Raw genomic sequence first — 20,229 nt, 5'->3', positions numbered from 1 at the left:
GTTCACCTCTCATCACCTTTTAACACATAAAGCAAGCGCCATAAATGCCATAAATTTGTATGTGTAGTTTCAATGCTTTGAACTGTTACTTATTGAAGTACAATGTATCACCCTATCAAAATAAATTCTACAGGAATATAAGTATTGATCTTCTTGGGCACTGCAGCGTGGCTGGACAAAGTAAAGACTCTCTGTTGTGAACTCAGAATACAAAACAGATGGATTAAACTGGACTGGTGCATAGGTAAGAAATACCGTAAAAGAGCTATGGCTAAAAATTGTCAGGAAGGTTTTTGCGATGGTCATAATTGCAGATCGCACTTGTCCCTTTGATGGTTCATCATCAAAGTAATTAACAGAAACACATTTCTGCCGCTTCTTAGCAGAGGTGGGGCTGCCCAGCTTGCTGTGCCATGGCTGGGACAGAGCACACCCGTCTCAGCCATCCAGAAATAGGTTTTAAGAAAACACAAAGACATTTCTTCCAAGCTAGTCCGCAACTGATAAGATACACACGAGAAATTACTTAATCAAAGCCTTGTTAAAAATAATTTTACCCATTAGAATGTGCTAACCAGCCATTGGTTTAACTAGCTAATATAAAAAAGCAACCCTAAGAGAAAACCGCTGAAGTCCTGCCCTGATTATGTAAGGACACTTTTGTCACTGATCTCATCATAGTTGGATTATTAACTCACCTGACAAATCATAAGAATAATTTCTAAATGTTTACATCCATGTCAGGAAGTCTTTCTTTTTTATAATACGGCTATTTAAAAGCAACACGAGAATAAATTATCCCACATCATTTACAGAGTCAAACCACCCGCGTAACGTGTAAAGAAAATTTTCCAGTGCATTAACTTCACTGTGTACTGATAAGCTAAAGTATAAATGCCATCAAAAAAAATCCACTACTGTGCCTCTCTGAGCAACCAGCTATCTCCTAATATCAATTATAAATGTAAATACTTTTCAAAGTACTGTAGCATATATCCTCAAAACACACAGTAAGGCCAAATGAAGGTTTATTTGATGAATTGAAACTGTTTGCTCAAAGGCCACATCCTGCATCCATGTATTTTCCTGTGTATTTTTGCACATATAAGTTATAATACATGACAAAGCTTACAGCCAAGCCAATTCACTGTTATTAACTGAGTGTTTTCAAAATGCTGAATTTCTAGCGTGTTTCTTTATGGTCAGTATAATTAACTGATGGTGGCTACATGAGAAAGGAAACTCTGCACGTACACACGCACACGAATGTTAGGACTGTGGTCAGACTAGGCTTGGAACACAACGTTTTCCGATTTTTGATTGCTGATTTTAAAATAGAGTCAGACTCATGCATTGAAATTCAAATTACATACATCAGCTTATAAATGCATACACAAAAATATTCCTGATTTAACACAACTAACATCTTAACCAAGCAATACATTTACACTTTTTTGAAATCCAAAATTAATTTTGAATATGAGGATCAAAACATCTAACTTGTATTCTTTAATCAGCCATTTTACGTTAGTAATGCAGTAATGTTGACATGAAGTTGCTTTGAGCAATATAAAACATATGCCACGGCGCATTCATTAAATAACTCTGCATAATGAGTTCCATCTATATAAATGACTTACCTCATTACTTATCACAAATTCTTCTCCAGGACTGTGGAAGAGGTATTCATATGCTTTATAGTGTTTAAATAAGCTGGAAAACAAGAGCATATAGTACCATTACAGCTATAAATCTTTGGAAAGGTAACAATATAAAAAAAAATCTGTTAAACTAAGATTCCAGCATGGTAATCCTCCAAATTTTAAAAAGAAACAGTTGTTTAACTTCAGGTACAATATGCAGAATATTCAGTTTACAGGATTTAATATCAGATGGCTGTAGAAAATACAGTATGATACTTAAAAATACATCCACTTTGTCGTTATGAAATTGAACTCCAAGAAGACAAAGTTCTATTCTGGAAAACGTAATTCCTGAAATGCTTATCACCAGGATACTTGTGCCTTTACTATCAGCAATGGTCGACAAGAATGAAACAAAGCCAAATCAACTTTCAGATTCTGGCATGGGCTGCCAGTCCAGGAAGCAAGTTTGGTCTTGGAACATCAAAACAAGAAAGAATGGAAGCATTAATTCTCTCAAGGTCACGTTTCAAAATCAATGTAATATTTCCTCAAAGAAAAACTAAAAAAAAAGAGATGGACACACTAGAGTTTTGCGTACTACAACAAAAGTAACTTTAAGTAGACTTTCTCACTGGCTTGAAATATTTATCTTCCTTAAAACATACATGGCTTTCCTTTTCACGTGTTTTAAATAATTTTCCTTGTTTCCTTTCCTAATGATCAATGATATGTCATTTGTTTAATCAAAGGTTTGGTTTGTCACAGTCCATCTGTTACAATTACTCGTTCTCTTAAAATCATGATACAGAACTTCTGGCTTCTGTCACGTCATTTTGACATATGATTTAAAACATAGCTCTGTGATTTCATAGCAAGTCCAGGTTGAAGAATGATTCCAAGAGTTTATCACACTCCTACCTGATGTACCCATGAAAGATACAGCAATATTTGCAGGGAACATCTGTAACTGGTTCCTGTGCTTTCCGGCTAAAGACATGACACAGGTTCTTTTCATTAACTGGGATGGCAGTGCCTCTTTGCCACATCTGGAACGCCGAGGCCTGCTGTGAGGAGGGCTTTGGACAAGGTGGCCTCCAAAAGTCCCTTCCAACTTCAATTTTCCTACAGGTCTATGAAGTCACTAGTACACCCAACATACATAATTATCCAGCTGATGCTAAAGACACTGCTACCAGCTGCAGGATGCCCTGTCAATGGCACAAAAATGTGTTTATAATACCGGTGCCTGGCCACGCAGCCCAGCATGGGCTGCCCTTTGAGACATGGCACTGTCAGGCTCCAGGAGCAGCCCCGCAGGTGTCCCCTGCCCGCCGGCCCCACGGCACCCAGGCTTTTCTCCCACCCGGTACCAGCCAACTGTGGGCAAAGCCAGAGGCTGCTGCGGTGGCACGTAGGTGCCCAAAATACACCCGTGGCTCCGGGAGGTAATGGGGATGCTGCTGCGGAGTGGATGCGGGGCACATGCTGCTGACTGTCATACTTTGCGACATATGCCCGGCACATATTTTAGCTCACTGTCCATGCCTGAATCACTTACACGCTGCCACTGGCACTGCGGCAGTCGCAGAGGTTACACGAAATGCTGCGGACAGGGACGATTTGCTCCGCATCAGCAGAGTCCAAGTGGTGACGCTGAGGTACAGCAGTGGCTCTGCCAGCCGTGAAAGCAGCTTGGAATTAGGAAACTAAACCAGCAGCATGGCCTGGCTCTGACAGGACGACAGGACATCTTCCAGCAGTCAATCACACGCACCTGTGACACTTTCAAATTCATTTTTACCCAAATGGGCGCAGATGTTCTTGCACATCTGTACAGATGCATCTCCTAATTTGGTGGAAAGTATTACAGCAGCCTCATTGAACATTTGGCTCCTTAAGTGACATATAAAAGTTTTATTCTACAGTGACATTTAATTCAGTCATTGCAATACCATTAGTTAAAAAACTAATGTGTTTACCAACTTGCATAAGAAATTTGCCTATCATAAAATGCAAGTTCCCTTTCCTCAAACTCACAGCACATAAGCAATTAAGTTGTTACAATATTTGCCATTTCATTTGCAGTGCATTTTTGTTGCTGTACTTCACCAAATAATTCGTGCCATGTTTCAGTGGACATACAGAAGTTAAGTTGAAGCAGGCTTCAGGACAGCCTAGAAATGACTCACACCAGTTTATGAACACACACATACACGTCCCCTCACTTACACAACTATTATCTGGTAAAATTCTAACATGGATTATTTGAAAAAGACAAAAAATATTTTACAAACACCACAGACACACAAGAAATAAGATATAGATCTTCCTAACTGCACAGGCAGAACATAACATTTCAAACTTTTTTCTTTTATCTATTCCAGTGCTTTGGACAGGAGCCAGGACTAAAGCACCTGAAAACCAGTTTTTTCCCTTTCCCTCTAAATGTGTTAGGATATTCTTTACAGACCATGTTACAGGTACAGATAATTTATAATATTCCCCAAAACAGAAGTCATTGCTTTTGACATTTCAACCTGGCATACTCAATCCTATATCAAGGAAATAATTCCTCCATTTAATGCTCTTTAAATCAAATCATGCAAATGAAACACTAATATTTATTTAGAAAAAACAGTGTAATTTTCTTTTTTCTCTCAGGCATTATATAAAGTGTTTTTTTTTTTGTTTGTATCTGTTGTAAACAATTAAAACATTCTTAATGAACATTTTTAGCAATTCCACAAAAATAATTTTACACAAGTAAAATTGTTAAGAATAGACCCTCTTGTGATGTCATACGAGAATCTGAAGGTGATTAACGATGACAAATTTCTCTAGCTCCACTGCTTCCTGAAAGAAAATGTCAAGAGCTACGCTGATATGTGTTTGCACATGGAGACAATATAAAAAGATGATAACTGTCACCTTCCACCAAACCTGAAGGTGTCATTATAGTTGCTGCACAGTCTGTGCCAATATGGTTAAGCATTTGTCCCCATTTCCACTATAAATCCCACGGGTTTACAGCTCATCTGTGAAAATGTGATCTGAACTAAAGCATGTCATACTATCATGAGTAGAAAAAAAACCCCAAACCTGATAGGCCTATCATTTAAAATTAAACAAAAAAAAGTGAAGAACAAGAAAAAAAATGTTGAAGCAATACATTAATATGAATTGCAATAAAACCGGTTAACCTATTTCTGAGTTCATGAAGTTCAAAACACACCCACATAACAAGTGTGCTGACTCAGTTCCTATTTAGGAAAAAAAAAAAAATCGAAATGACTAGAATAATGGATTGTATAAACTAGACACATATGACACATTTCTGTGCATATATCCCCGACTTGCAACAGCAGATACTTATTATAAATTGAGCATACAACTACATATTTGGTGGCCAAAATACCATTCTGTTGCAAAAGTCTTGTGGCTTGATTTTATTCCCACCCAGTTAATACCTCAGTGGCAGTAGGATGGAGCACCTAATCTCTTGGATGAAATTCTTGCGACTGTGAAGGAATAACTTCCTAGACAAGATACCTTTCAAAGCATAAATTACACAAAAGCTATAGACATGCTTTACACAAAGACATGCTTTACACAAAAGCTAAAAGACATGCTATTTGGGAAGAACATTTGTTCCAAATAAATATACAAAAGGCATAGTCAAGAAGGGAGAAGTAAAAGAAGTTGAGTGAGACATCTTAAATGCCAAGTTTTATTTTAGTTTATGGTTAGTACTTGGCAGTGCGTTGGTTTGCCTTGACTACAGAAATTTGAGATGTAAAGAGATGGTCATATTTCATTTGGGGAGAACCTGGAGTTCTTTATATTTTCAAAGGAAAAGAAACAAAAGGAAAAAAATTAGAGAACTGGAGAAAGAGACGAACTTCATAGCCCAATTGTAAGAGAAAGCACCTGTGACGGGTTTAAATCCCCAGTCTCAATCCAAGTACCCTAAACTGGAGGGCTATCAGCCATCCTAGTATTTTTGTCTGTCTTCAAGAGGAAATTATTTTCTGCATCCAAGAAAACATTCTAAAAATCCTCTTTGATGTGTTAAACTTTTCCTAGCAAAAGAACAGCCATAAAATTCCCAACAATTCTATGTATGGATCAGCCATGACCTTACTCAATTTTATGCCCCTCTGCCACGAAATCTCTCTCTCTAATCCCTATGCAGGTCAGAAAAGGGGCTGCAGGTTGCAGATGTTGCACAACGTATGAGCCGATATTACAATAGTACCTTTTCCTTTTCTCATCTCCTTGCCCCCAACATTCATGTGTGACACAGCAGCTTGAGGACCATTCTGGCCATCATGTAGTGGAACCACTGGTATGTGAGCAGAGCCACTGTCCTAAGTGTGGCAGCTCAGGGGAGAAAGTTCAATGTACTTTACTGTAGAGTGAAGACTTTACATGGAGAGGTGTGATTGGCTGCTATCAGTCCCTTATTTTTTTTCTCAGAGAAATAACTGAGTTACTGCTGGTTTTCTCTCTTTCTGTGTCTCTGTTTAGAGCTGAGACCTGTCATGAAACCTTTTCATTTAGATGCTGAGCTTTTGCTGACTTTAAAATGCAACTTTTTTATGACTTATATATGACCGCAGCCTTAATTCTGTAAAGCACATAACTTTAAACCACTATAAAAGTCCTCTACAGCTTTCAAGGCCAGATAAATACTACAAGACCTAGGATTCTTTTCAACTGGAATCTAAAAGTAGAATGTTTTAAAAGCAAACCAAGAATATTCTCTATACGGCACTCTCCCCTTTCCCTTTTATCACCCAAAACAAAACCCAGAAGGAAGCTTTTCAGCATAATCTTGCATTGTGATAAACTTCCAGTCTAAATTTATTTCCTGGGTTTTGACATTTGAGACCAGATCTTTACTGCTACTTGCATATTCTCTCTTCTTTCTAATGTTTTAAAGCTAGGTGTGTGCAGTATATTGCCATAGTACGAACATATCCAATTAAATAATTTTAACTTATTTTATCAGCCAATTTCCCACCACATTAAATTATTCAAATAAGAAACAATAGATCCTGCAGAAATACCTGATATTCAAGTAATCAATGACTGCTTTGGCCTGCTCGATGCTGAAGAAATACAAATCACCACTTCCTTCTGAATCAGTTTCTCCTATTCCAGCCATTGCTCTTCCAAGTTCTTTTAAATTATCTCCTAAGGACATATGTTTGTCTGAAAAGCAATCCCGAAGAACAAAAATGAAGTATGAACAGAAAAGGGTGGTGTGGGTTTTTTTACCCATTTTAGTTATAAGACTTACTGAAGTTTAAGAAGTTATATTATGAGCTTTGTAGAAACTTAAAAGGCAACAACAGTCATACATTTTTGTGTGTCACCATTATTCTTATCAATAAAGTGTGCATTAAAATTCCATCACAAAATCACTGATCTACCCTCACAATGTAAGGATCACAATAATGGACATTTGAGATACCACAGCTTGGTCTCTTACTTATGCAGAGATAAACACAGGCAGAATAGTATGTAAATTTGAGATGCATACTGTGTTTATCTTTAAAATAAATTTACTACTGTTTATGTATTGTAAAAGATTGTCCTTGCAATATAAACCAGTAACACGGGAACAGATATTAAAAAGGATAACTAATTTTTTAAAAGTGCTTACAGCCATAATTGATTAAACATAATTATACATAATACTCCATATGTATCATCAAACATTTTGCACACCCCACACCCCCAAACAGATAATTACATCTTTACCCTGAAAATCAAAACCAAATACCAAAGCAGCTTTGAATTAAAATTTAAATTATTTTTGTTAACTGTCTTGACAAAGAGGAAAATCTGAAAAATAAGAGTCTTCACTGAACCTTTGAAAAGAAATGATTCATCTTTCTGGTTTGCACAGTGTGTGCTTTCACTAGAGCCATGCTGGGGTTTACAAAAGTTTTGAATACACAATTTACTTGTTCTTTTTAAGTCCAAAAAACCTAGAGTAGAAAATGAGGAAATACCCACCAGTGGTGAAATAGATTTCTTTTCCTTATTGTTTTAATTCTCTACTGGTCTGCTTCCTTGGGTCTTTGTACACAAAACAAATTAAAAAACTTTCAAGATTCTAGTCTTTATAGTTTTGTCCTTTAGTGGTACAACAATCAAAACACTGAAAATTTCACCTCAGGTTTCAGCAATGGAGGGAGCACAATATAAATAACCATAATTGAAGAAACAAGAAAGAAATACAGAGAATATGGAGGAAATGGAAGCCATGGGAAATGAGAGAGAGAACCAGAAATATCACAGCTCATAGGGAAGTGAAGCCAGAAGGTCAGGAGAAGTCACAACACCCCGGCCTGTCACCACCTAGTCCCAGTTCTCGCTTTCCTCTGCACACCATGTTCGGCCCCAGCCGCCTCTCTCAGAAAGGCTCTCACTCCACTTTGGGGAGGTAAGGAGCCCTTTGCCCTCAATGTATAGAAGATGAATCAAATCACGTAAGTAATTAGTTCTGGTTCCCAGTCAACCGAACACTCCAGTTTCCAAACCTCAGTTTCCCCCTCTCCTTTACCAGCCCTAAATGAGTTTCCAGTACCCTCCAACTCTAAATCCATTATTCCTGCTCCATGCAAGCCTTGCTGTTCTGGTTAAAAAAAGCTCAGTTCTGCAGGCCACTCAGGTCCAGTGTAAGGAAGGGAAAGGAAATAGTCATTAACGCAGAAGACATTAGCATTTTGCTCTTAGTTGAAATGTTCTGCCTTGGAACTTGCACCAGCTGAAAACAGTAATTACAAGGAAATTCATCTCAGCCCTGGGCTACAGCAGACTTTATAAGATGGATTATGCAGGGAACTTAGCTGCGAAAAAAATACAAGAACTCTCCTGTAAGCATTTACAAACTGCATTTTCTTTCCCTAAAAGCCATGTATCTTAGCCAAATACAAATGGATTTTCACAGGACAGCAAAAAGCAAATTCACAACACTCACTTGCCAAACCTTATGTCTTTACTTCAAAGCATAGGGGTATTAGAGCTTTTATGTAAAAAGGGCAACAAATAATACATTTTTTTTTTCCACAGCCTCTGTCTGCAAGCCCATTGAACTGTTTTAGCTGTAATTTTATATATAAATACTAATCAGAGGCAGACACTGCCATGGAAAATTTCAGCTTAAAGAGTTAAAGTTTGGCAAAGCTTTATGCAACTAAGATCACATTCCTGAAAAATGTCAGTCAGCTTTAATCATCGCTTGTGCTACCAGCCTGTCTAGTACACATGCATTACACACAGTCTCATAAAACTCCTTTCTGACATGTTTCCATTCTTCTCCATTGTTATATTAATATAGTTAGCATATGTTAAGATACTTTCTCATTGGAGACAGGAAGGACAACTGGAATTCTAATGATCATAAAGCACGTACATATTCTGTCAAACTTCCAAGTCAGAAAGGCCCTTGAATTAAATTACAATGAAAGAGTATAATAACTATTATGAGCTTGATTTTAAATATTCATCTTCTCTTTGAATGAAACCACTGAGTCCTTTTGCTTTTCCTCTGGGATGGACTTTTCTCGACATAATCACCTTCAAAGTGAATGTTAAGTAAGCATTGTGATCTCTGAAAAATGGGTTTTAGAGGAGGCTGCTACCATTTTTTCTGGCTATTTTGTTCCCACTAGACCCAAGCTACATGCTTTGTTGCAAATTTCCTTGTAGCCACTGGAGCTACAGTCCTTTCCTTGTCATTTTTCATCTTCAGCAGTGATGCCAGTTTACTTCCCTCACCAGTCTTTAGTTAACCGATATATTTTGTGCCAGAAGTGCAGTATTTGCTATATAGAAAGCTGCCTAAGAGTTGACCTCCAAGGATAAAATAAATGTAATTCACCTGCTGTAATGCTACAGGATGTACTGAATACCTCAAACAGCGGAGAAATGTGCCCAGGGCTACAGTGAGTCAGTCACCGAGACAGCTGCAATTGGAGTTTAGGAGCTCCTTGCTCTCACTCTACTGTAATTATTATTTATTTTACCATAGCAAAGATGAGGTCTCTTCAGGACCTGGCTCTTTTGTACCACATACTGTACAAAGAGTGAGGGATATTCTGCTATAAAGACTACAGTCCTCTCTAATGAAAGTTTAATGTCTGCCAATAAGAATTATTTTCAGGTACAAGATACAACATGCCAACATTCAAGAGGAAAAGAAATCATTTTTCAATTACTTGCAATTAAATATGGCTTTATTAAAATGACTGGAAAATGTTCCTACCTTACACTTCAGATATTTATTTTACCATTTTTAATTATACTTACCACTGAGGTTCTCCAACAGGAAATTTAATAGATCCATGAATCCTGAGAGCTGTATAAGACTGAAGTTCATTTCTTTAGCCCAACAAAATCCCGCAGTATAATAATCTAGCAAAATAGCTTCTTTCAAAGATGTCTTTAATTGTTTAAACTTCAGATATTCTTCTAGCTTTCTGGAAGAAATTGCAGAGTAAAATAACAAAATTAAAAACTAAAATATAGGTTCCAAAGTTTAACTTAGTCTGCTTGTAGTTATATCAATAATATTTACTATTATTATATTATACATATACATGTTCCTGGAACTTAGCTACATCAATTTCTAGGCATGAATGATTATAAACAGAGGACATGACAACTGAAAAAAGTAAACACCTACAGGTTTCAACAGACACTATTTAAATGTTAAGATATGATTAATGAAATAACAAATATAAAGCATATATATAAAAAAAGAAGATAAATACACTGAAAATCCCGGATAAAAATCAGTGTTTGTTCAGGAAGGGGTTTGTAGGATGAAATGGAACAATTAGTCTCCAGTTTCTTCTACCATTCTTTCACTCTGATTGAGGTAGTTTTACAGTACTAAGAAGTTCTTTCTTCCCTTTCAAGATTACTTTTCATGTAGCCTCTGAAGAAAAATTACATTTGAAAATTAATGTAAATAATATAATATAAAATTACTTAAAGTACCTAAAATATTTAGAAGTTTAAATTCCACTTTCATAATGGCTAAGACATTTAAGAAGAGCCTCATCCTATTTTACTGGCACACTGTGAAAATTTTTCCACTTTAACTTAAAAAAGCAATGAAAAAATACACTGTCGTGTATGAGACCATACAATGTTGCTGACACATTTATGTCTACTCTAGCCAAACAGAGAATTAGTTATGTCTTCTATAATAATTATGCAGATTTTTCCACATGAAGAGAGGGGATCAGGGCTAGGACTCCAGTTTGCAGCCATGTCTCAGGTAGTTCAGTTCTGCATCAAAGCAATTCTTGGCTTCTTAAATCTACCTGAGGATATGGGAGCCAGTTGTGATCAGAGTTTCTAGTCTCCTGTAAAAGAGCAAAGTCTTCTTCCCCCTCACCGCTTCTCATTCTTCCTAAGAAGGGCATTAAATCTCAGACCTACTGAGCAGCAACCATTAGTTTTTCAGGGTTTTCACCAAGTCACTAGAGATACACTGTCAAATAAGATGAGTTTCTTGTTTTTAATTAAAGCCTCAAGAGCTAACAAAACAAAGCATATAATCCAATCATTTTTGTTTAAAACATGTATTCCTTTGTTCTGCATGACAAATTTGTACGGCTGTACACATGCAAGTCGGCTAAAAACACTTAACTGTGTCCTGAAATAGAAGTGGAACGTGGCCAGCTGAACTTTCCAAGGTTTGAAACAGTCCATATCCTCTCTTTCTGAAGCTTCTGCCAACTCTGTGTTTTCATAATCAGAGCTTCTCAGGGATTTAGATTTTCTCTGATGCTGCTAACTACTTGTCTTTTCAGTATTCTGTAAGGCGTGTCACTGACCAGAGTAGCTATAAATGATTGGGAAAAGATGGGGCATTTAGATTTCCTAGTTGCCCTGATAGCTATTTCTTCCTTTGTGGAAGGTGCTCAAGTCCTACAGAGATGGACGCCAGTAAAAAGCTCCATGATAGACAGGAATGCAGGACACGAAAATTCTCATACTGGATGAGATCAGTTCTGATTTTCTAATGCTAGCTGTGGCCTTCACGCTGCTCTTTTGTACAGACATAGTGCACTATGGCCAACTAACATAATGTCAGCGCTGCTGCTAAACTGCTTAGAGTGCATAAAATACCCTCTGACTATCCTCTTTTCAGTCAGATGCAGTATATACCTTATGTTCCACTTGTACAGAAAATATATGTAAAAAATACATGGAATCAGCTAAGAAAAAATTATGATCTTTCTTCTTTTTTTAATCTTAACGAGGAAAGTTTCACAACAAATTGCACCATTAAGGACATTTTGGTATTCAGTGAGTTGTACGCTTCAGCATTCTCTAAATTAAGAGGCTTAATATGCAAGGGAAAACAGTGAAAGAATATTTTTTTATAATTAATTGATGGGGACAAATTTTCTTTTTCTTTTTTTTTAAGAAAAATTGAAAGAAATCACAGATATAACTTTTTTTTTTTTTTTCTCCTTGGAACAGTGACGAACAGAATACATTTCAGGAATAATATTTTAATTTTTATTAAACAGTTATTCCATTCAGAGGGACAAGGTCGGATCTTTTTATTTCCCCACCCTACCCACCGCCCCCAAGTAGACCAGTGAAATAGCCCTTTGCCTTTTAATTCACTAAGAATTTGCCAGGGGACACAAGCTCTCCTAAATAATTTGGCCATTTCTGAAAAATCCCATCCTTACAATATAAGTCTCAAGTCCCAGGTTGAACTCCTGGCTTCCTAAATTTAGCTGCTATTGCACACTAATAACAAGGGAGAGTGTTGCTACAGGAAAGACAAAATGGGCTTACACTAGAAGTCTTTGGCTGCCTCCGATTTCCCCAGTGCACCATAACGGCTCCCTACTAATGCCTTCCAAAGCTTTCCAGCCCTTTCTGAACTTTGAAAACCTTTCTGATTTTTCAATAACTCATGTTACAGTACAGAATCTTGAACGTTTTAGAAAAAAAGTTACCAAGTGAGGCTTCTACTGGCCTGTTCTTATTTACATTTCGTATTTCATTTACAGCATATTTCATACTATTGTAAACTATCAGAAACTACATCAATATGAACTATCAGTGGGAAAAAAAAGGAGTCGAAGAAAAATCCAGAGATACAGGAAATATAGCAAAACAAAGTGGATCTGAGATCAACAGTATGTCTTCCTATCTTTCATTAATCATATCAAATATCAGTGACTTAACTGAACAATTAAAGAATAATGACATAACCATCAAAAAAGAAATGTAAAAAACTGTCTATAATTCTTATTTATTATATTGGTTCTAGCACTGCTATGTTTGCCACTTACTTTTGAACTCCTTCTACATCTTGTTTGGTCAAAGCAGTAATTTGGGAAAGAGAAAGAAATGCCCGGTTAATAATCTTCTTTTCACATACAGCTTCCTGATCTCCATCTTCCTCCTACACACACATATATACAGGAATATAATTTGAAAGGGTTTATTTTATTATGTCAGTAACTTATCTAAATAAAATTTTTATTTTGAGGAAGTATGCAAGGGATTAAGTCAACAAATGCCAAAAATGTAACACAGCTGTAATTACACGGCAGCAACACTATACCCTAGCATATTCTCACTGGAGAAAAGCTAGGCAGATACATGGAAAAGAATATTTTTATCTTAAATTCATATGGGAACATAGTGACGTATTATGTGCAGCACAAGATTAAATTAACTTGCAAGTAACAGCAACAGAATTATAAAGGCGCAAAAAAATCCATGAATCTAGATTTGACCAGCATGATACTAGATTGCACAGTAATTAAATTTTAAAACAAGTTTCTGCTTAAGATATTATGAGTACACATACACATTACTGTGCTATTTACTCTCCACCCTGTACTTGATTGCATTTTCAGATTTATTGTCTACACTGACTCCTTCCCTAAGCAAAAAAAAAGGTCCAAGATAGCACAGGTAATACAGAAGACAGCTCCTTATAGGAAATACAAGGATGTACATGTTATAGGGGATAACAAACTGAGCATGAATTAACAATGCAATGGTCTTACAAAAACTAGAAAGATTTGATGATATTTTGTTTAGTGCATGTCACCGACCGAAAACATTCGACCAGAGACTTCAGGAAGAAATCTACAAAATAAAATCTACACCCCCACCTGTTTCCCAATAGAATATGTAGGCAGCAAAGTGAGGTGTCAAAGTGCATTATAAAATGCAAGAAGAGTCAGACTCTTCACAGAAGTGCATGGCAGGGGAACCAGGGACAATGGGAACAGAACAGAATATTCCCTTTGGAAGGGATCTACAGTGCGTTAGCATAGGGCAGCATAAGGAAAAACATTTCACTCTGGGGATAATTAGGCATTGGAACAGGTTACCCAGAAAGGTGAAGAAGCTTCATCCTCGCAGGTCCCTGCTGGCTCAGTTCACGTCCCAAAGGTCCCTCCCAGCACCGTGACCCTGAGTCTAACTGGCCTGACCTGCTTCTGCATCAGGACACAAAACACTCTGAGTAAAGCCTGATCACAATTCCTCATGGCAGGTACACTCCTGCATCTGTGGGACTTGGGCTTTACACAAGCGCAGCAAGGCAAAGCCGGCAGACTAATGTCTCTAGCTCACCTAGAGAGAGAGAAGTGGAAAATTTCCTAACATGAGCTGATTTCTGAGCCTGAACAGCATTGTTCTGGGCTAATAATCAACTAAGTCTAGCACTGGTCAAGGAGAGCCCCTAAATAAAGCTACACTGCTCCCCCTGCTGCTGCCAAACTGCAAGATATACTGAAAACTCCGGGACCAGCGGAATTACAGCCTCCTAGACTGATGAAACAAAACTGAGAGCAACATTTAGTGGACAGACTAAGGGTTTTTTTCCCCTATAATTAAGAACTAGAGTGCTTTCACATGTACTTTAATGTTAAAAATTAGTGTTCCCAACTGTAAAGAAGTTAGGCTCCAATACAACTTCTCATCACAACAACAGGAATGAAGTAAACAAAGGCTTCCTTCACATAGTTATGAGCATGACATCACTTTGTATTTGTTTTTATTAGCAATAATTCATGCAGTATAAAAAGAAGTACTCCTACAGCCAGTAATATGTGTATGATATAATCTAAGCTGCATGTCCTAGCTAGGGAAAAAAAAAAAAGGCGCAAGCTCAACATTCTAATATTGTACAATTACTGAAATGCATTTTTTAATAATTAGGAAAAATATGTATGCTTTCCTGAAGTGACAAGTGGTGTTAGAAACTTGTTGAACAAGAGATTCTTTAGAAGTACTAAGAGCTAAACTAAAAGAATAACTGATATAAATGTTTTAGAAACTGAATTAATACCACTTCATCTCTTTCTATCAGGATGTCCAATACATAGGATACTTTACTATGTATTTTTGCACCATTATATAAATGGCATATTGCTGGTCAGTAATGGACTTAATCAGTATAGCATGAGGAATTTAGCACCATATCAGAAAGAAAAGCATCAGAAATTTCAAGGCATAGTGGTTTTGTTCTCATCAAGCTATCTTCCAGCTTCTCCTCTGTGATTACAGGCCAGGCATGAGTAAGAACAAAGACACTCTCCACTACCTGCAGGACTTACAATTTGTGCTGTAAGGAACAGGTCAGTAGGCGAAAAGTCGAACATTCTGGAAAACAGCTTTAAAACTGAACTCCCAAGAATCTTATGCCAACTAATTCCTCACTATGTCTTGAGAGGGATCAGGCAACATCCATCATGTCACAAAAACCTGGTCCAAAAAAGGAATTTTCTTCTGCCTCCAGTATGTACCTGGCTCACTCAAGTACAAAACTTTCTAACCCCTATCGTACTGTCAGGCCGGGCACACTTAACGTGCTGATGCTAAGGCTCATCTCGTTCTCTGAATTAAACAGCTAGAAGGACCTCTGGGAAAATTTACTGAAGTCTTAGTATGTAGTGTTGCACTATAGTGATGTACAAGTTATATAAGGTAACAAAAATTTATTTAAAAATAACTCCAGATGCCTTGTCACCTATAATTTCTTTCAACGCATTTAAAGGTCCTCTAGCATTAGAAACATATTATTTAACCAACAAAAGTTTGCATTTTAAGAGATATTCAAGCTCTTGCAGCTCAGTATTGCAGACAAGGCTCTGTAATCTGCACATCAAAATCTGATGGTTTACATGGCAAGGGGAACACTTCCCATTTCACCATTTAGTGTCTAATGATATTCCCAGCAGCAACATCCCCACCAGAGTGTTCCTCTCTTTGTTACTGCTCATGGTAAGGATGGATTTGTGGCACCGCTGTCCACTGCAGCGAGCACAGGTATCAGATAATAAGAAATACTGTTCCAAATGACCAGTGAGGAACTATAGGAGACAAAGTACATAATTTATACAATTAATTTTAAAATTATATTTTTTTTTTTGTAATTTTAGAAAGGAGTGAAAGTCCACAAATCATTTGAATCATCCTAAATTTGCAGAAAGTTTTTGTTTGGACAGAACTTCACACACACAACTAAAAGCTTATAATTATTTTGACTGAATACTGTTTTGTCTTTCGATTGCTGTCTTTAACAACCATTCCAAATTCAAAGGGAAGTTATTTTATATATGTGTTGACTGATGTCAAAGAATTTACCATTCATTTTATCGTTAACCATAGTGACTGACTGAGGTAATCCAAGGTGAGTTCTGGTAACACTACCTTCATGTGTTGGGAAGAAAAAAAACCTAAACCAATCCTCCCAGCAGTAAATTTAACCTACCGAAATACAGACTGCTATTAGAGAATTATTTGCTGCTGGTTTATTTTCCTCAAAATAATTCTTAGATGTTCTGAACGTACGTTACATTTCTGGCTGTTCAACACATTACTCCAAATGCTTTTGGCATCCCTTGTCAACAGCATCGAATCAAAACACCAGCTCAGATAGTCTAAAACAAAATAATAAGATCTTCTTTGAATCTGTCAGCTGATGTTCACAAACCACCATGAAGCAGAAAATATTAGCAGAAGAGTGATATAGTTAAGTAGCAAATTACAAAAACTCTGCTGCAGCTCGATGGTTTCCAGTACCTGTGTTAGTTCATTTAAAGCTGGCTCAGCCACCTCTGTTCCGAGTGACAGCGCTGACAGCAGGACAGACGTAACCTGGAAGAGTGTTGCGTATCAGTTACAACTTTAATCAGAATGGAATTGAAAAAAAACAAAAACCAAAAACAAACCACAAACCAAACAAACCGACCAGCGATACAGGGTGTTATTTGTATTATACACATTTTGTTATCAAGCTGTCAAGTACTTCAGCAGAGGCAGAAAGTCTTGAAGCTGTCTACATAGTTAAGGCAGAAACAGAAATGCATTCACTGTTCCTGTTTGTCTTTAAAAAGCCCCACTTGTCCGCTCCCACAGTGGGAAGTTAAAGTCAATAGCTGCTATTTTTAGTTGCAATATTTCTTTTGTTGTCAAACAAATAAGGGAATAAAAATAGTAACACTAATTTCAGCTACATTCAAAAGAGAAATACGCAGATAGTCAAAAGTAAAAGACAAAGCTTTCTGAGGACCATTATAAACAACAGAAGCCGATAGTATCCTTTCAATAACAAGATATGTTTCAAAAGTTTCGTACAGGCCAAACGTGAAGATTTATGGATGACCAAATGTCTTATGACATTAAACTTTACTGATGTTTTCACAGCTGCAGGCTTCTTACTGGAAAAAATATTGCTAAAATAAAGCAGTGGCAAGACTTACTAACATTAGGATTTAGATTTTCTAATATGCTTTCTGCTGAAAACAATTACAAGTATGAAAAATTATAAAAATATTCAATTTAAATCAAAAGGAGTTCACTCAAGATCTAAGAAACAATATAACAAAAATAGTGATAGAATCTAGTGTTCCCTACAGCTTACTTATAGACCATGCAAAGATGGTCAGGAAAAACTGGAGACTATACAGTTGGATTTACAAAAGAACCACAATTCCACAGAGTTTATAATAAAAAGAAATCATAAAGGATAGCAGGAAATATCACAAAGGTAAGTTATTGTGTGTAGAACAGAGTTCAAAGCATAAAGAATAGAAAATATGCACTGACTGAATTCATCTAAAGATTTCTTTTACAATGCCACGAAGTAAAAATGATGAAAATTTCAGTGGTACTTTTGAAATGGATGTACAATATATTTTTGACAGCCTGTCGTTTCCCATACAGTACACCTTATATCCTTTTACCATGACCTAACTGACTGCATTACCCCAGCGTTCCACTGTTCCAACTGCCAAAATATTTACAGAGAACACGAACAGAGAACCCTGTGAAAGACATATATTTTTCATAGAGCATTTAGAATACGTAATAATATGCTTCACAGGGAAGAGGATTTATTTATTTAAGGGGACCTAAACGTTAAGCTTTTGTACTGACAATTGCTAGGGTAGGTTTGTGCAGGCTGACGCAACATGGGCTGAAAGTGGTTAATCATTTCTACAACAGCAATGGGAACTTCTCGGCCATGTAAGAAAACACAGCAGTTCAACCAGAACGAAATTATCTCATGGTAGCTACAACTACACAGACAGGCTTGAGGGGGAAGTTCTGAGCTGACATGACACCTCATACGTTCTTGGGAGGAATAACTTGTATTCCTGTATTTCTTTTGAAGTACAGCATGAGTCGCCTGTCAGAAATCACGCCTCTGTCAACCAAGTCAAAATTGCAGTGAAACAAAAAAACAAACAATGTAGGAGGCCAGAGAAAAAAAAAAATAAGGAGAACGACATGGGTTTGGGAAACCCTCCAGCGCACTCCGGCCCCGTGCAGCGATGGAGGGTGAGAAATGCCCATGCTGTCGCTGGCAGCAAGTGGTGCGCTCGCTTCCACCCACCTGTGCTCCTTGAGGGGAAACTGTATGCCTGTCCCTCAACAATCGAACGTTAGAGATTGGTACCAGCACAAATAAGCCAAAAAACTGTCAAATGCTTAATAATAAGAGCCTGTGGCCGACTGCAAGCTAGGCTGGGAACACTGAGGCCTGCGTGGCTGCTGGTGGGGGAGCTGCCCCGGGTGGGTGTCTCTCCCCTAAACTCCCGTGGGAGGGATGTTACACTGGTACAATACCCACACTGCATTTTTCACACTCTGCCCTTTTTACTTTCCCTGAAGCTTGTTGAAGACATTTTTTAGAAAATTATAAAAACAAAGGAGCGGGCGCGCAGGAGGCGGGTCGCCGCTGCCCCAGCCCTACCGCCGCAGCACGGCGGCCCCTCACACCGCCCCGGGATGAGCTGGCGCCGGTGAGAGGCGAGGGACAGGGCGGCGGGGCCGGCTCGGAGGGCACTACCTGCTCCTGCTCCGCCATAGTGCCCGCGGCGTCGCCGTCGCCCAGGCAACAGGGGCGGGGCCCAGGCGGTGGGCGGGGCCCGGGCGGTGGGCGGGGCTCTCTGCGGTAATTTAGATCTCCCCGTTTCCCTAATCCAAATAGTGCTGGTGACTACTGTAAGTGTTGTTCGAATAACAAATATTAAGGACAGCATCATGCAGCTATCCCTACGGTTACCCTAACAGCATCCCAACATTTTCAGCTCCTTGAAAACCATGTTCAAACGAAATACCTAAACCTAAACACAGTCCAAGAACATCAACACCAATTACAACAGCTCAAATGTCAGCAGGTGTAAATCAGAACGTCTGTGAGGACAGATGGAGGGATACAGAGTTAGTCCAGCTCAGGATCTGGACTTAAATGTTCGTATTTTATGCACAAACTATAGTAAGTAGAAGAAGACTTAGCAAATGAACTACATTTTCATTATGATGTACATCTGTATTTGTTGTTTCTCCTCTTTGCCCTTTTTATTATTATTTTTTTTTTAACTTGGAAGACTAGTAAACTAAGCTATAGTGAAATATATTTTCTGTCAGCTTTGTGTAGCATGCAGACTTGCAGCAACAGCAACAATTCAGAGTGGTAACACTTAGCTGCAAGATCAAATAAAATGCAAGCATTTGGTGAGCAAACAGTAATGAGAACAAAGAAAAAGGTAACTTCTTTTGCAAAGCTTGTTGTTGTGCTGAGGGAGCTGGTATGACAAAACAATTTCATTGCAGTGCTCCACATTAAGCAAGGACCTCCTGGGATTTCTACAGCTGTTTCAAGGTCTGCGACTGTTTCTGAGCAGTTTGCCACTTCCTGAAGGTTGTCATCATCAGTTTCTTAAAATGTGCAAACCACTAAGTACAGTAGCTGTGTTTTAGCAGGGTCACAAGAGATGAGAACCTGCCCATTACCCACTAAGATTCTGATTTATAGTGTGAGATTCAACATGGACGTAACTTCTCTCTCTGCTCCAACACCTTGACCCTTGCTGACACATGTACACCAGCCGCGCTTCCAAAAGGAGTCAGAAATCCATTTGAGCGAGGTTCAGAGAGCTGGATCCTGCAGTGTTTTGTAGAATTATTCATAGTATTTTAAAGAATTTCTTAGCTCTGTGTAGAGCCCACACTGTGAATTCCTACAATTTGTGCTGTTCTCTGTAGCTGACAGCACTACAGC

The 20,229-nt window shown here is 37.9% G+C and overlaps 1 protein-coding gene across 10 annotated transcripts in view; it reads right to left on the bottom strand.

The window, feature by feature from the left end:
- CABCOCO1 (ciliary associated calcium binding coiled-coil 1) overlaps nucleotides 1-20,229 on the bottom strand; it is a 227,662-nt gene that overhangs the window by 34,423 nt on the left and 173,010 nt on the right. For 9 of the 10 annotated variants that reach the window (XM_065068612.1, XM_065068613.1, XM_065068611.1 and 6 more), the window contains 5 exons: nucleotides 16,743-16,817; nucleotides 12,989-13,101; nucleotides 9,969-10,138; nucleotides 6,716-6,860; nucleotides 1,641-1,713 (listed from right to left, as the gene is read on the bottom strand). In XM_065068612.1, the coding sequence (XP_064924684.1) occupies nucleotides 1,641-1,713; nucleotides 6,716-6,860; nucleotides 9,969-10,138; nucleotides 12,989-13,101; nucleotides 16,743-16,817 (576 nt within the window). Of the gene's footprint in view, nucleotides 1-1,640; nucleotides 1,714-6,715; nucleotides 6,861-9,968; nucleotides 10,139-12,988; nucleotides 13,102-16,742; nucleotides 16,818-19,014; nucleotides 19,069-20,229 lie in introns of those variants that run through there. The other variant, XM_065068618.1, reaches the window with a different exon arrangement.

Source organism: Columba livia, chromosome 6 (assembly GCF_036013475.1).
Source record: "Columba livia isolate bColLiv1 breed racing homer chromosome 6, bColLiv1.pat.W.v2, whole genome shotgun sequence".
NCBI lineage: Eukaryota > Metazoa > Chordata > Aves > Columbiformes > Columbidae > Columba > Columba livia.
This window is presented reverse-complemented; position numbering and strand designations above follow the sequence as displayed.